Below are 17,260 nucleotides of genomic sequence, written 5' to 3' on the forward strand. Positions count from 1 at the left end.
CCAGACTCACAATAGCAGACTGTCCATTTCCAACCCACCTGCCTCCAACCTGACTTTCAGCTCTACTGAGGAGCCAGATGACTCTTCCCTGCTGAGCTAAACAAAGACACAGACTGGAACACACTGGGTGGGAGCTCTCAGCCAGGCTCAGTGAGGTTTCTCACAGAACAGGTTCTTGGATGTGGCAAGGCACCAAGGTGGCAAAAGCTCACACCACCACTGACCATGGCAATCTGGACCCATTTACCACACTCTTTGTCCACAGCAACAGTTGGCATCTTCTGATTCCTAATCACAGGAGAAGTCCAGTGATGCAAATCTTGCACGTGGCTGTTGCAGTAATGCTGACTCTCCACAGCACTTCTCTACTGCAGTCCTGCTCCACAGGGCAACTCTTATTCCAGAAGAGATGCAGCAATTCAAGGAATGTTGCCCACCTGATCTATCACCTGCTTTTCATACAGCTGCCACACAAAGGGCACCTCCAGCACTGAAGATGAGATGAAATTGTCCCATTTGTAGATTCCCCAGGCTGCTATTTTACTACTATCTGTGTCTCATGTTTCAAGGGTTTGGTCCTTGGTCCCAGCCAAGGTCCACAGCCTCACTCTGTGGCAACGTGTTACAAACACCAGTATCATGATGCAACTGCCTGTTCTGTTTGCCTTGCTGTTCTCCTCACCCTATGCGCCCACAGCTTCCACATCCTCTCCTACAAATTCTGACGTGAATCTGAAGGCTACAGATCTGCAGACAAATCCCAGGTAAAACAAACCTAGCAACAAACTTTGATAAGATGCCACTCTGTGGCATAGGAATATTAATTGAGATAAACACCACGTCTCCTACATGCATCCCTTCTTTGCTTTCCTTTCACTGTCCAAAGGTAAATATCTAAAAGGAGTCCATCCCTTTGGAATGGATATGGGAGTTTTATTTGTCTCAGAGTTTGTCTCCTGAATTACAAATTCCTCTGGGCTCAATTTCCTGCTTCTAGCCCTGCCTGGTCCCCACTCTGCTGCTCAGATTTACAAGGTCATTTTCAATTCCTATTACAAAAGCAGGTTCATGTCTTTGTTTCTCCTATTCAGCATGAAGTGGCTTTGCAGAATTTTCCCTTTTACTCTCCTTTCAAGTCTCTACTACTTCTACTCTCCTCCCTTGTCATGCTTGAGGAATCTAATCTCCTTTGCAGGATCTCCCTGCAGAAAATTGGCTTATTCCTCCCACTACCCCTATTCATACAAGCTCCTTCACAGGCCTCTGTCCAGGCAAAGCACAGCTGCCAAAGTCAAGTATTCTGCCCAGGAAGCACAACACAGTCCAGCCTACAAGGTGCAAACACATCCACAGTAACTCAATCACCATATAGAAATACTCTCAATACTCTCACTCTCCACCATCACATGTGGAGGACCAAGTCTTTGCTGCTACAAATTTCCTATTAGAGCTTAAATAGAAATGTTGCTGGAGGCAAAAACATACAAAACAAATCAGTGGCAGCAATTTGTACCTTGGCCAGATTATCTCAGCAAGAAAATTGTAAATAAATTACAACACAAAATACAGGGGTTGGTGATCCAAGAGAAGATTAGCAGCTCGCAACCAGACGCAAGTGGATTGGATACAAAAAAAAACTAAATTGGAAACATGTTGTAAATATTTCAGTTAATCTGCCTCTGCCAAACAGGCAAAGCAAAGCACAGGAGTCACTGCCATGGACAAGCACAGTACACAGGTGCAGACAGACAAGACGGAACCCATCTACTCATTTCAAACTGCTCTTCCTATGCATTATAAGATAAGTTTTACCCCAAAAGTGGCAAACGGTCACTTTTTTGCAGCCACACAAAGTGTCAACATGGATGGAAAGAACAGTATTTATTTCATGGCAAACTCTGACCCTTTTAAGTCTGATTTCATCTTGGTTTGGAACATAAGATCTCAGTTAAAAGGTAATTGAAAACAATTACAAGGAAACCATGTGCCTACAGTGTCATATACTGGAAGCCCTGGAGTCTGCAACTCAGAGGTCACCTGGCAGATATGAAATGAAGAACCAGGCAGACAGTGGGAAGCCACATGGGTTTTGACAGTTGCCTGGCTTTTCATGGTATTTTACTTAAATCCGTCACTGCTAAATTTTATTGCAACAAACTGAGGAAGCAGCTGTTGTGGACAGAAAAATCCTGGCCATTACTATTTTAAAACAAAACAGAGACAACAACCACACTTGTAAAAGGAAACATTGGGAGAAAAAAAAAAGGCTTTCAAACACAAACAGGAAAGAGAAACAAGGTACCAGAATTATAAATGTGTTTGAGATTTCAAAGAATAGACAGCTATCACTCCAGAAAATAATAATGAGCTGTAACTGGATATCATTATTGTTTCAGCCATGTAAGATATCACTAACTGTGAAACTGGAATGCACAAAGTTTCCTACATCATCCAAGTATCAAAGACATTACATGCAAATTATTTGTTTATACTGAAACAGAAAGCTGAATACATCCCCATTTCATATAATACGGCATTACATGACATGCTGCAGCTCAAAATGTTTCTTGCCAAATTCTGGAAATGCTGGCTTTTATCCAGAAGCCAAATACCTATTTTGTTCTGCATAGGCTGGAAAAAAAAAATAATGTATGTTTCTCTTGAGAACTTGGATGTCTGTGTGTGACTATGCAGTTGTTCCTGACATTTTAGGTTACACAGTTTGTATACTATTCCTTGTATGGCAGCAAACCCTGCAAGAATGAGGATGTGCAATGCCTCTGTTCCAGAACAAAGGTGCCCAATTCACAGAATTTAACAATTTGAAAACAATAGAATAAGAGATAAATGGCAAACAAACAAAAACGAACAAACAAAAAGTACCTAGAGAGAGAAAAATGGGAATCTTTTAGAATTTATCAGTCTTAAACAAAGCACCCACACTTGTGCATGGCACACAGATTCTCTAGTGAGCAGGTGTGTGTGCCCATTCCCTCTTCACTTGTACAGCTGTAATAACTCTAATGCTGCCTTCATGCCAATCAATGAACACAGCAAGGAAACCACAGCTCACAATCACAGCACTGTCAGATGATTACATTATTCCAAGTTTCCTCTTTTCCTTCCAGCTCCTATTCTACATGAAAGAATTAAGAAGGAAAGTGTTCCTAACTCTAGAAGATCAGCTTAACAGGAGTATGCCATCAAGGTCTGGAAACAAGCAATCAAACAGGAAGTATTCTTTTTATTTGTGAAGTGACTTAAAATGTAGGTAAATCTCACTGTTTTGGGGTCCGTGATCCTTTTTTTAATTCCTGGGGAGGTAATCTGAAGCTTATTTATAGTATCACCTCCCTTTAAAGCCTGCAAACATACAGAAAAGCATATTGAAAGCCACAAAAAAATGTACAGCTATTTGGAGGAGGCAGGTTACACAGGAGAGATTTCTAAATCGGTAGTTGTAAACTTGATGGAGAAAAGCTCACTCTATAGTGAAATATATCTGAAAAAAGCCAGCACAAAACATGTTGGCTTATTAAGGTAAGAAACTTTATCCATGTACACACACACACACACACACATTCTCACCCTCTCCACATTCTCACTCTCTCTGCACCAGGGAACAGAAAGAGAAAGGCAACAAAACTTGCTACATCACTCAGTCATACAACCTCTGGGCACAGCATCCACCTAAAATGAGTCCATGCTATTAAACACAGCGGTTGGTATAAGAAAGAGGAAACAAAGGACATACATAAGAGCAAAATAAATCTGCTGATATTACAGAAAACACCAGATGCAGAAAGAATGAAGAAAAATAATAGTTTTCCTGTTCTGCAAATGGGAGAGAAGATCTACGTATACGATCCTAACTAACAATATGATGGTATTTTAACATAGTGATCATCAATCTGGGGGGCTATTTCTGAGGGGCAAGACATAGTTGGGAAAAGCAGATCTATGGCCAGTCAAGTTAAATTCTCTTCAGAGGGACTCACATTTCTGCTGGAAATATTATCAGGGTTTGGAAGCACCTCTCCATTGAAGTGTGTCAGTTCCCAGCAAGCAAGCCCAGCAAGCCATTTTCCACCTATATATCCCTTTGGGTACCAATGCCTGCTGCTACAACATTTCTAATTCTCAAGAAGGACGGCAAAGAGAAGAGCTGGGGGCCTTGTCCCATTGTATTCAATGGGGAAATCCCCACCAACCACATGGAAAGGGTTCTATTTACCAAGATCCCCGCTGGGGGGAATATCCAAGGGGAAAGACCAGCACTGACAGCCTCATTATACAATTTTATGGCATTTCCAAGCAATAAAAGCCTTTCACCATTTGGAGCACCAGGAGACAAGCAAGCACTGAAGCCTATATAGCAATGATGTGAGTGGACACAAGTGAGCAGATATCCCAGCCCCACAGAGCCCACAAGGAGTAGAAGTGCTCCCTACCCGCAGTTCAGCTGGCAGGGCGCAGTCTGCCAGGAGAGCCAGATCTTCCTGCAGCCGGCAGTTACCTGTGGGCTCAATCGTCAGCACTTTCACACAGGTCCCTGGCTTGGAAGAGACTGGAAGAAGCAAAAAAACAAAAGAGCAGAGATGCCTGAATTCCTCTACAAACATTCTCTCCCATTTAGATAAAAGACACTCCAGGAAAACCAGAGTTATTGCTGTTCAGCTTTTACTGCAAAACACATACAATTTTTCTACACACACACACATTCAGCACCCCTCAGTACAGCCAGTGAGCAGGGCTAGAAGGGGATGCATGTACTGTTGTCTCTTCTCAAACCTCCACTGAATTCCTTACGCTGGAATATCAACTGTGAGAAACAAAGTTGTCACAGGCACATTTCAAGCCCAACTTGCTCTTTGGGATCCACATCATCAATTAAGGACCATGGATCAGGTTGCCCTGATCCCTGTAGGAGCCACTTATACACTGCCCTCCCCAGTCAACCACTCCTACAGCTGACAGCGTCACCTAAGGTAAAGCCCATGCCAGGGAGTTTTTAAGTTAATCTGCTTCCATGCCTCTCTGCTGTCACGTGCTTTCCACTGGGTCCCATTTCAGCTATGCCATCCTGATTTCACTGCAGAGAACAAAGGGATTTATTCTTGTTTAGTCAATAAGTTCCAAAGACCCCAAAGTACCCAGACTCCTGCATGTGCCTGAACTAAGCATCACTATCATCAAAGAGCTCAAACAGAGCCTTCAGAGACAGCAACTTCATTTGTCTTTTTCAGACATAGTGTGTCTTCCTGTCTTAACAAATCAGCCTACACAACAAAACAGCCCAAAAAAGCAAAAATACATGATCATACTTCAGTGGTCTTGCTATGACTAAAGTTGTTGTGGAGCTCACAGAAGCCAACTCCAACTTCAAACCAGTGCCAGCCCAAAACAGACGCACTGTGATACAATGCTGCTGCCAGCAGAGCCTTTCCTGTTTCTGGCTACTGTGCTCACCACCTCAGGTTTGTTCCGAGGTCAGCATGGTTTGGGGGGAGAACTGGAGCATGTAAGACATTCAGGAGTCCCTGGATACAAGGAAGCATGTGAAAAAAGATGGAGCACCACTGGAAAATGCAAAGGTGTGGTAAGGAAGCCTTAAGATACTGTTGGGAGCCAGAGAGACACAGGGTTAAGTCTGAAGCATTCAGAAGAATTTCTGACAGGTATGATTCACCACATAAAACCCCTCACAGGTGAATCACGCCACCTTGAGACCTCATTTCTCCTGACATTTTGCACAGCATTACATGAGCTCCATCAGATGACTCCATTGGGTCGTGGGCGAAACAAGACCACGATGTGCCACAAAACAAGATCTCCACCCCCTCCTCCACATCACTGCTGCACCCTTCAAATATGCCACCACTGTACCTCTCCATAGGCTGCATATCCCAGAAAGATTTCTGGAAAGGGAAGGATAATCTACCAGTACAAAACAGTCGGGCACCACGATTGCTATACACAAAGCTTGCCAGCAAGGAGACAGGCTGCCCTGTTAGCACGAAATCCTACCCTCAGATAGATGACTTCCAGGGTAAATAAGCTAAGAGGAGGCCTGGCACCAACACAAACCAGACTGAGTGCATTTTCTCAAAGAGCCCTGACCACTTATACATCAGCATGAGAGAAGGAAATGTCTTACTTCGCAATTAGAAATTCTTCAGGGCAGAGAGAAACATCTGTATTTCTGTAGTACTTATTGTAACAGTCACCAGATCAGGCTCTGTAAGTGCTAATGGATCCAGCAAGCTTTAAGAAGGCAAGGCAAAGAGCTCTTCTCCTGGGATGCACAGAACATCTGTGCACTTTCCCAGTGACACAAAAGAACAGTGATTTTTCTGAGAAGAAAATCTATTCAGACACTGCGTTTTTCAAATCCAAGGGCACAGCATTTGGTGTCACACAAAAATCTTTCCTAACAGAGACAACAGAAATCAAAGTTGTGAAATAGGAATAAGGTGCTGGCTGCCAGCAAGCAGCAGGGACCACGAAAGAGGAATGCAAGAAAGACGAATGAAGGGGTTTCTGAGAAAAGCAACATAAACAATGCAAGGAGCTGGAGGGAATAACCAGTGTGGTTGAGCTTGAGACTGGGTTTCCTCCCAGTCTAGCACAGCTGTATAGCACTGACTATCACCTACCAACGTATCAGCTGCCTTGGTTTTCCTGGTCAATACTTTGTAGTGTTCTGGTTACATTGAGCCAATGTACCACAAAATGTAAGAGCCACAAAAAACCACACTAAACTCCCAAAACCTACAAAATGATGCCACACTCAGATACATCTTCCCAATGGCACAATTAGCTACAACCACAGATTCTGCACATCCAGTGTCTTTGCTACAAAGGCAAGCATATCAAATTTGCTCTCACCCTTTTTGCCCTAAAACTTGCTTAAGTAACTGCAGAACATTTATTTTCTAATACATACACTTCTAAAGGAAGAATTATGGCTTATTCTGGACAAATTGTTTGAGCTCTTCCAAACACTGCAGTAGTTTTTTCTTGTTATAGTCACAATGTACACACAAGGGAAAATAGGCAAGCATTCGCACCCAAATATATCTCAGGTGCAACAGAAGGCACTGGGTCATCCTCTTCCTATACTACTGTCTGTGCATGCCAAGATACTAAGTGCTTTTGAAATACTGATTAACTCTAGATAATGAGATTGCAGACACTGCAATTATCCAGTGGAGCTGCAGAGGCTCGAGTTCATGTTGTTTTCTTGTTTCAGCTTCATAATACAGAAGCAAGACATGACCCTGCTCTACAGACCTGAATCAGAGTTCTACTGCACAGCAAGCACTTGGAACAGGCAGAGGTTTCTAACACATTCAAAGGAACAGTCATGCTTTCTCAAGTGCCAGACACAATGTGATCTAAGATCTTTCCAATTTTTTAACTTCTGTAACTCTTACATATATGCCTTTCTGCAGAATCAAGTTTTCCTGGCTTCCACATGAAATTTAAGAAACAAACTTTTAACAGTTGTTCTATTTCTTTGAATCCAACCTGTCACAAATAAAAATCAAGCCTAGTACTTCCATCGGTGCTTTAAACCACCCATTGATTGTCTTCTGTCAGGCCTCAAAATTGAAAAACTGTTCCCTCCCCAAAGAACACAGAAGTTAAATGATTTGTCCAGTGCTTTTGTATTTCCAAGTGGTGCTTCTATCTAAAACGTCCAATTAACCTGAAACTTTACTTCATTATTTTCCATTTGAAAACCCACCAAGAAGTCAGCTTTTTTGCAGTTCACAAATTTAAGCACCTTTTCCTTCCACAATATTATATGAGATTTTAACTAAATGAATTAAGGTGGAATGTCTCAGCTAGATCCTGGGAGAAAAAGATAAAAAGGAAAAAACAGATCTCCAGCATCTCACAGAATTACTCTGATATCAAAAGATGACACAAGATCATTTTGTTACCTGATTTCTGAGTAGTTTTTATTTTATATTCATTCACCACTCCCCTTTTCCACTACTTATTTAATACAAACTGATACCTTACAGTTTTTATAGATACCAAGAAATGCATTTCTAACCTCTTCAGGTCCATGTTTACATTTGTGTTTATACAGCAGAAGTAAGACCTGTGACACAGCTTCCATAAGAACTTGCACCCTGCGTTATATGGCAACAGCTGTACCATGGTAATCTTGTACCCCACCACCACCAAACAACTACACATGCCTAAAGAGAGACCTGCACATGGTAATATCTTCCATGTGATTTGCAGATGAGGAACTTCTTGAGCCAGAAGTATTCTATCAGTTATGCTCTGCAACCTCAGGAGGCTGAACAATCACAACTCATATTCAAAACGAAAAGGTGGAACACGTACAGCCCTGCCTCTTAGGTCAGGGAAGAAGATGCTATTGACTAAACTACAGACTGGAGTCTCTTCTCAAATCAAAATTAACTTGATTAAAGTAAAGGAGTTAACTCAGAGCACAGAATGAGAATCAGAAGCTTTCAGCCTGAAGGTTTTGTTATCCAGTAATTTTTTCTGCTTCGTGACTAACACCACTTGTGCTGTTTTGATTCCTCTTCACGTGTCCCTTAGCTTGATTCCAACTGTTGGTTTTCATGCAATAAGCTTATGTCATGATTAGATCACAAGTTATTTGGATAACAAAAAGTCCTTAAATAGAGTATTGTTTCATTTAAGGTTTGGCACATCCACGTGTTACTAATATACACATGTTTTCAGAAATACTTCTCTGCTTTTAAAAAAAGTGCTGTATCTCCCTCTGCACCCATTTTGGGCCAATTATCAAAAATTTTACTTTGGTTAGGGGTCAGATAAATGCAGAAAATTACTTCTAACTGTATATATTTTATCTTTCTGGGGATTTAAACAAGCTCTCTGCTGGAAGACACTTCCCAACATATACTCCACCATGCTCAATTGAGTGTCTGGCAACCACAGCAAAGTCCCGCTGCCATGGCTGCTCTACTCTAAAGAAAGCATTCAATATAAATTATAAACATGCATATGTCAGAAACCACTACAGCTGCCCTACAGAAAGGCCATGACTGAAAACTACCATGCAAACATGGAAATTCCACAAGAGAATCATTTTCTGGAAGCCCCAAGGACACCATGAACCATCCACCATCACACTTTCCTGTTTCTCCCTGAAAGGGCACACAGGCACAGCAGAGACAACAGCAAGTCAAATGCTTACCAAATTCATAGACTTTTTTACATTTGGTCTCCAAATCATCGATGAGGTCCTGCAGCCGACACTGCTTGGCCAACCTCTTGCAATCACTGACATACTCTACATCAATATCCAGACGACCTGTCAAGAAGAAATGCACTCAGCTCTCTTAATCCACAGGACTTAGGTGTAAAAATGGCAAAAAATAAGGTCTGAAGACTTGATGACACAAAAATTCAGTAATTAGATACACTGCCTCACTTTTCAGCATCCACTCACAACTCAGTCCCAGAAGCTAAGACTGGGTATTCCACCACCACCCACTACTTAAATCAGTAACAGTTTGGCATTTAATTCACATTTCCACTTTCCAGGGTTTACCCTAATAGCTTCATTCAAGTGTTCAGAGGCCAAACAGGCTGTACAAAACATGTCTAATTCTCTCAGAAAATCAAAAAACAGCAGTACAACAGCAGCAGGCATGACTGCCACCACCACTGGCTACCCAGCTTTGGGTAAGAATGGACTTCAGGCTCACAAGTTTTCATCTCAGGATCTTTTATAATCACTGAAAATGTGGCAAGGAACATTTCTGAACACACTGTATTGGAAAAGAAGAGCCTTGAAGACAATGTTATTTTCTGGCACCACCTCCTGGCCTGAGATAGTTCAGCACTTAGCATGCCTACAATACAGCATTGGGCATTTTCATAGAAGGTTTAGGATCAACTTCTGTTCAGAAAAAATACTGGAAAGTAGTCAAAGCATTCAGGACACACAGCTCAGGTCTGCCAAACTGAAAAAGTCCTACATGGGAAACTGGCTTTTCACCACCTTAGGATACAGTTATACCAGATGACAGATTTTCCTTCCTTAAGTTAGAAATACAGTCTCCAAATCCATCCAACCAATCAAACCAAGCTGATTTTTGTTTTAATTGACTGTATAATTACTGGCAGGACAACAACTGGCAAAAGGTACAAACATCTTGGAAGAGCTGGTGATTGCTCACATTCTCCCTTTCTGCCAGCAGAGAGGATTTGTTGGTGACTCAAGCACCCAAACACTGCTGAGTGCAAGCCTGTGCCACTCAGTGCAGAGGCACAGACAGCTGCTCACCAGCCATGTACACAAACACCAGAGGGTAAAGTCATTTACCTGTGTATAGATACTGCAGAAGGGCACCAAAGGCTGCTGGGTTAATCTAAAATAAAACAAGAGAAAGTTACATTTGGAATCACCATGAATTTAACCGTAAGTTTGAAACATGATCCTGAACAAGTAAAAAAAAAAAAATCTTAAGTAAGAACTCACACAGTGCATCTGATTTTCTTGCTCCCCATATAACTAATGCTGCCACTCCACCTGGCTTACACAGCTCGTCACTGTCTCAACTGATACCAATCCCTCAGGTACCTCAGGGGACAGGACCTGACTAATGGAAAAATTCCAGAGACATGGTTCTGTAAAATACAGGCTCTGTAAAATACAGGTTTTTACTGATCATAAACATTTCCACCTCTTCCTAATTCCAGAGGAAAGATTTGTTCTTGTACAAAGAGAGAGGAGAGCAGTGTTCTGAGAAACTGGAGTTATGTTTGTCACAAGAGGATTTGCACCACCAGAGTCAAGTTACACAAATGTGTGCCGGAGTATGGGTGGTTAATGGATGGAATGCACTTATGGCCTATTTAGTTCTTGCTGCAAAGGCAACAAAAGGGACTCAATTAGTGCCAATTATTGAGGTGATGTCTTCACCACAGACCACCTGTCCACCAGGAATTAGACAGACTCAACTCATCCCAGAGAGGGGTCGTGACGCAGCTGGCAGATGGTAGCAGCTACCTGCTACTGCAATTAATTAAGATATGTTTGAGCCCATGACAGAGGGAACAAAGGGGAGGTATGCAGTCTGCAGCCTTTTGTTATCTCAATAAGGTGCTATTTTACTCTATGAAGTGCCTTCACAAGCCCTTCTCCTCAACTAGGGTCATTCTGAGCCCCAGGAGCTATTCACTGTGGAAGTTAACCCTCAAACTGTCCTTCCTACTCACTTTCCTCACCCAGGTGGAACAGCAAAAGAAAGAAAAGAACTGGAAGCACAGCCTTGCTCACCAGTGGGTGCTTCAACACTATCATGTTCTTCCCCTTCCATTTGGTCTCAAACATCTCTGCAAAGTAGGCGCTGCGAGCGCTGAGGATGCAGCGGTGGGCACAGAAGGATTTGCCATGAACGATGAAAACAATGTCACTCTGGTAACCCTGCTCCAGCAACCTGCAGGAACACAGAGAAGGGAAATTCATTGCAGCATGAAAAAGGAGAGAATAGAGTAACACTAGTGGGGAACATGGTACAATTAGGTCTAAATGAACAAATACCCCCGGGCATTGCAGTCTCTCTCTGCCCAGCGGGACGGCCAGCACAGGGCTGGTCCTTCACACACTGGAATGTCTCACTCCCTTCCATAGCTCAAAGGAGTTTTGTTAGTGCAACCAGGCGGCTGGAGAATGAAACCTTCCTGCCTTAGGTGAACACCTGAATGCTGGGAACCGATTTTAAAGAGGAACTAGTTGCCCCCAAGCACATCTTTAAAAGTTAGTTCTGCTTTTAAATTGTCAGATGTCAAAAAAAGTACTGCAAAAGGGCACACTTTCAAAAAGAACTACCCTGCTACAAAGTAAAATGCAACTTTCCTGCTCTCGGGCACTCTCAGTGTGCACACTTTAACCATGTAACAAATAGGAGAGGACTTGAGGTCACCCACCCTCAGAAGAAGGAAGGATGTGACAGGCATGAAATGCAGGCAATTACCACATCAGACGTGAAGCCTTGTTTATGCCTGCATGCCCATACCTTCATTCTTTAAAAGGAAAAAACCAAAACTGCTACTTCCAGAGTTTACAGCAACCATCACCAGTGTTTCCTAATGCCCATCAGTCCTTGCATATATATCCTCACAAACATCCCCAAGAGGTCAAATCAGGTGGACATCAAGCATTGTACTCCTTCTGGAGAGCTGGACTGGGGCATAGAAAGGTGTGGGGTCACACACAGAGATGTTGTCAGAGTCTTGAATGCTGATCTCAATCTCCTGCCACTAGAACACCCTTCCTTCTAGTGTCTTGCCCCAAAGCGAACAGAAGCATTAGGTTTTTACTTTTTTCCCCCCAACTGTTGCTCTTTGTTTCAATTTTAACACAAGGTCTGCTTGAATGAGAAGCAGAAATCGGTGCATTTTAGCTTTCATGTATGCTCAACCCTACACCATCTGAGCCACAGTCACCAGGGCAGTGATAAATCACTCTACAAAATTCTACTTCCCTGGAAGACAGAATCTGATTTTACTCAAATAAATGAGTTTCCTTCCTCTCCTCTTTTCAGATTGTCAGATCTTTCCAGGACTTATTAACACTCCCGTTTCAAAGATAAAAAAAAAACACAACAAGGTTTTAACATCTGTAAGTCAGTAAAAAAACCAACCAGCAAGTCTGTAATAGTATCAGCGTAGAGAAACAGCAAGAAGAAAAGCTTGAAACTATTCCTCTACTCCTGAGCAAGTTAGGCTGCAACTCAAGCTCTAGTACAATGTGAGACATGCAACCTTCAGAAGTATCTTAATAAAGTTTAATAACCAAAAAAAAAGGATTGGGCAATGTCACTGTGAGTCAGTTTGAGGCTTCTTAAAGTGCTCTGTTTCACAAATGAGAAACATTTTATCAGTGTTGAAAACTTCAGCTTGCAAGTTATAGTACCTTCAAGCCTGAAACTTAATTTCAATTGACATACTATTCTAAATTGCTGATGTGGTTTTAGGGATCTGATTTTGGTTTGACAGTCAAGGATGACACCTTAGTGCTTCTGCTTTATAAAGACCAGCTTTCTGTTGACTCTGGACTCTGTACCAAGTCACTAGAGGCTATGCACACACACGCCTGGAGATCATCCCTTAGAGCACAGAGGACATCCCTTAAGAAGCTCTACATGCCCAGGAATGAGAGAGGGTACTGATGAGTTGCCTTTCAAAGCTGCCCTGAAAAGAGCGCTCAGGAAGGCTGACGGGATGCTCTGCACACGCCTCATGTCCTTACCGCTGCAGGAAGACATCATAGTAGTCCCTCTTCATGCACTTGGCTGTGATCTGTTTGTACTCCTTCAGCAGCCGGCGGATGGCGTCACTCAGAGCTCCGTACAAACAACGTTCCCCATCAAAAGTGTTTGCCTCACACTTTGCTCCTGTAAAACAATCACAGGCACAGGCCAGCAGGCACAGTTAGATCCTTCTCAAGTGTCCCCAGATGGTCACTAAACAAATATGACTTCTGGCTGCTGACACATTTCACTGTGGTCCCCTCTGCTGATGAGCATATTTACAAAAACTGAGCTTCCCTCATATGTGTACAACCTAAAGCTGCTCTCCCACAGACGAATCCCTTTCTGAAGAAGTCAGGACTTGTTTAAACTGACCCGTGTAAAAAGCCTCTCAGCATGACTCCAGCAGTGTTCTGGGAAGACAAATCTCACTGTACTAAGAGTGTAATCATTTATTGGACTGTTAAGAGCTCTTCCTAAAAAGTATTTCTGCTTTGTATAAGACAGGAGATGCCTCCTTAGGTTAGAATCTGCTAGAAATTTGGAGGGTATTTGCATTTTCCTATTTAGAATTACACAAGTGGTTGATTAAGATGCTGGGAATGCAGTAGAAAACCAAACCTTTTGAGATGTGACTGCACTCTGGTTCCTCTGGCAAAACACTATGTACGTAGGGGAATTTAGATGCTGAGAACCAAATGGGCAGGCACTTTGCCTGAAGAATTGGTCTTGCTTTGCTTGAGATTAGCAAAATCCCTTGCATTTCACCATTAAGTCCTGCTTACAAAGCCAGGCTATCAATAGAGTACAAGAAAGTTTTACACAGACAATTCTTCATATGAAGTACAACTCTCAGATCAGCATATTCCCAATACCATTGCACTCTCACAAAACATCAGCTGTGATTTCAGAAAGTCATGCTGCCTTGAGCCATCACAGACAGCTTCCCTTTCTGTGCATTTTCAGGATTTCAAACAAATCAAGAAATTTCAAGCAATTTCAAGAAGCAAATTCAAGCTGCAAATGGCCAGCAAAAGGAACCATGAAGGTGTGTGCAGGGCTCCCTCTGTAGCCCAAGATCGCTGATCAGATGGTTGGTTGTAACAGAAGAAGTTTCCACAAGGGACAGTGAGAAGGACATACAATCCACACGGACCAGAGAAAGGTACTGCACCCATACCAGGACACTTTTGCTCACCATTGGCTAGAAGATACCGTACAAGCTCCTCGTGTCCACACAGGCAGGCGTAATACCTGACAACAACGAAAGAAAATTAGAGACGCAGTAGGAAGTAAATTCAGTGTTTTGGCACATCACCCCACACAGACCACAGCACTGAGCATCCCTGAGAAGCTTAGGAGGCCAACACCTCATAGGAGTGAGGAATTGCTACTGAATAGCACAGAAGCTGGACCCCAGCAACAGACTAAGCAGGATCTGTTCCCAGCAATCCTAGGCACTGCAAGGAGATCTCAAGGTCCCAGTATCTTGTCAAGGTTCAGCATCTTCTGTTGCACCACCAGCTGCCAAATCCATCCTCATTTTAAAGGAGATCATTTCATGGGCACTCAGCAGTCCACTGAATTCTCAAAAACACTCCTTGCTCCTTCTGTTGTCAGTCCGACTGCTGCACGCTATGCCAAGGAGGGAACAGCACCCACACTGGATGTACAGCAAACCCACTCCCCTAAGTTCTAGTTACAATGAGTTTTATTTTCTCTTTCACAGTCTAAGCCTTTCATGATTCTCTTGCACAAGGACCTCAAACTGTCCTACTAAATAGGAGAATACTGCAGCATGCATTGCAGCAGCCAAATGTTAGTCTACCTCTACTTTGGGAAGTTATTCTGTACTCTAAATATATTGCAGATGTCTAAATGTACTTTGGAATTGTAGGGAGGTAAAAAGCTCACAGCATGTTCCTCAGCACCTCCAGGGGGATTCCTCACAACCTACTGCATGTTCACAGCCCTGCCAGACAGACTGAGATCCCACAGTCACTTGGCATTTTACCAGGCCAAGCTAAACATGCTAGAATGCCATCGTCTTTGGTGGGGAAAAAGCCTAATGAAGCCAAGAGCAGAGTGCTTAACCCAGGTAATCTGGTCACAAAGCCCCACGTCTGAGCATCACTACAGCAAGCCCCAGTCACATCGGGAGACAAAGACGCATTTAGCACAGCACCCACAGGGAAGAGAAGCAGAACTATGTAGCCAAAGTTCCCAAAAAAGCAGAACCTGAGACATTTTGTAACAGTGCTCGGAGCTGCTGATGCAGAGAGAGTAAAGGAGCTCTGAAGGCCCTACCCCCCGCCCAGCCAGTGCTCCAGGCTGCAGCACTCACAGGGGTGTACTGTCCCATTTATCGCGGACATTAATTTCCACATCTCGCTGTTCAAGAAGGTATCTGGAAGAAAAGGGAGAGAGCAAAGTTACAACTTCATGCAGCTACTCACTCAGTCACATTCTCCTCTTTCAGAAGATGAAGATGTAACTTCAAGTTCATAGAGTAACTTCCAAAGGTATGACAGGACCTTGCACTGGACTTGGGGAGCTGTCAGCTATGGCTGAAGGGGCATCAGCCAAATCCTCAACCCAAAGAATGGTGTTCTACAGCATGGCCTGGCAGCTCCCTTCAATCTTAAGTGGAGCACATGGGGGAAGAGGGGACTCAAACCCATCTCTAACAGGGCAGCAATCCCAAAAGAAGCCTGAGTACTTCTGCAGTACCTTCACATTCCCCAACAATACTCCCAGCCTACATGCTTACAAATAAATGGCCAATTTTACAAGGTCAAGGCTGGACTCCCATCCTGCTTGTGGCTCTTCCTGACAAAAGCAACAACATCAGTGTCACTCCAGACTGCTCTTGAATCCTGCCACTTCCTTGTCCTGCACATTTAGGCTAGATCAGATGCTGTCAACACTCCCTCTCTGACACATCTAGAAGCCGGGCTTTGCCTTGCAGACAAATCTCCTGCACAACCTGGGTCTTGTTACAGCCTGTACTGCAACTACCACATGTTAAAGTCCCTCTCAGCCTTCACCAAGACTCTCAAGTCTTGGTTTTTTATCACCCACCACACGAGTCCTCCCTTTCACTCCCTTCACCTTTCTTGTCTAGAACTTCAGGTTCCTCTGACCATATTCAACATGCCAAGCAACTCAGCTCCTTTCTACTCAGTCCCATGTGGTCAATCTGTCCCCTCTGCTCTGACAGCATTCTCAGACTCTCTTTTCTGCACCATTATGTCCATACAGCTCATCTTAAACTTCTGCAAGGCCATCCCTCAGACCCCTCTTTCTACAGTAAACCTGCAATTCACTGCTTGCAACGATTTAATCGAACACAATCACAACAGAGAACAATGTTCCCCAGACCTTACCTATCTGCACACTTATCTTTCAGTAGCAAGCACCCTGTAACAGAGGTTGCTTCTGATTATCTGGCATATCACACACTAAGAGATGGAAGAATCAAGTAGGATATAAAGGTGAAGAACAGTTTTAGATTCAAACCATGAGACGCAGGAAAAGGACCTTGCATTCATCCTGCAGACAACAAGCCCATCTGCCTCCTGATCCAAAATCACTGAAGCTAAGCTGTGCTGCTTCGAGATGAGAAAGGAAACTTGACCTGAAATTTTCATATCCCCGTATTACTCAGAGATGCTCCCACAGTCTACAGCACAAGGCGTCTAAACATTTCCATGACGATTGAGTCCCAGGGATCCAGCTTCCTACCAATACAAATACCATTTCCAACGGTAAAGGAAGAGCAGCTGGAGAGGAGCCTTGTGCAAGGACATTTGCCACAGGCAGCATCCACACCCACGAGTACGCAGTGTCCGTCCGACACTCAGACACCTGCCGGAACCGGGCACACCTCACGCGAAGCTAAGCACCCCGGCAAAGACCCGGTGCACACCCAGCTCCTGGGGTGCAAACAAGCTGCATTTCTGTACGACAAACAAGCGGCCCTT

General features: G+C 43.4%; 1 protein-coding gene across 1 annotated transcript in view; it reads right to left on the reverse strand.

Annotated features, from left to right (window-relative positions):
- ABTB1 (ankyrin repeat and BTB domain containing 1) overlaps positions 1-17,260 on the reverse strand; it is a 28,357-nt gene that overhangs the window by 10,312 nt on the left and 785 nt on the right. Inside the window, exons 2-9 of the mRNA XM_008632236.2 lie at positions 17,022-17,144; positions 15,622-15,725; positions 14,476-14,531; positions 13,277-13,421; positions 11,303-11,462; positions 10,346-10,391; positions 9,212-9,328; positions 4,452-4,567 (exon numbers count right to left, since the gene is read on the reverse strand). Coding sequence (XP_008630458.2) covers positions 4,452-4,567; positions 9,212-9,328; positions 10,346-10,391; positions 11,303-11,462; positions 13,277-13,421; positions 14,476-14,531; positions 15,622-15,725; positions 17,022-17,144 — 867 coding nt within the window. The remainder of the gene's footprint in view (positions 1-4,451; positions 4,568-9,211; positions 9,329-10,345; positions 10,392-11,302; positions 11,463-13,276; positions 13,422-14,475; positions 14,532-15,621; positions 15,726-17,021; positions 17,145-17,260) is intronic.

This window comes from Corvus brachyrhynchos, unplaced genomic scaffold (genome assembly GCF_000691975.1).
Source record: "Corvus brachyrhynchos isolate BGI_N302 unplaced genomic scaffold, ASM69197v1 scaffold4, whole genome shotgun sequence".
In the NCBI taxonomy this organism is placed as follows: domain Eukaryota; kingdom Metazoa; phylum Chordata; class Aves; order Passeriformes; family Corvidae; genus Corvus; species Corvus brachyrhynchos.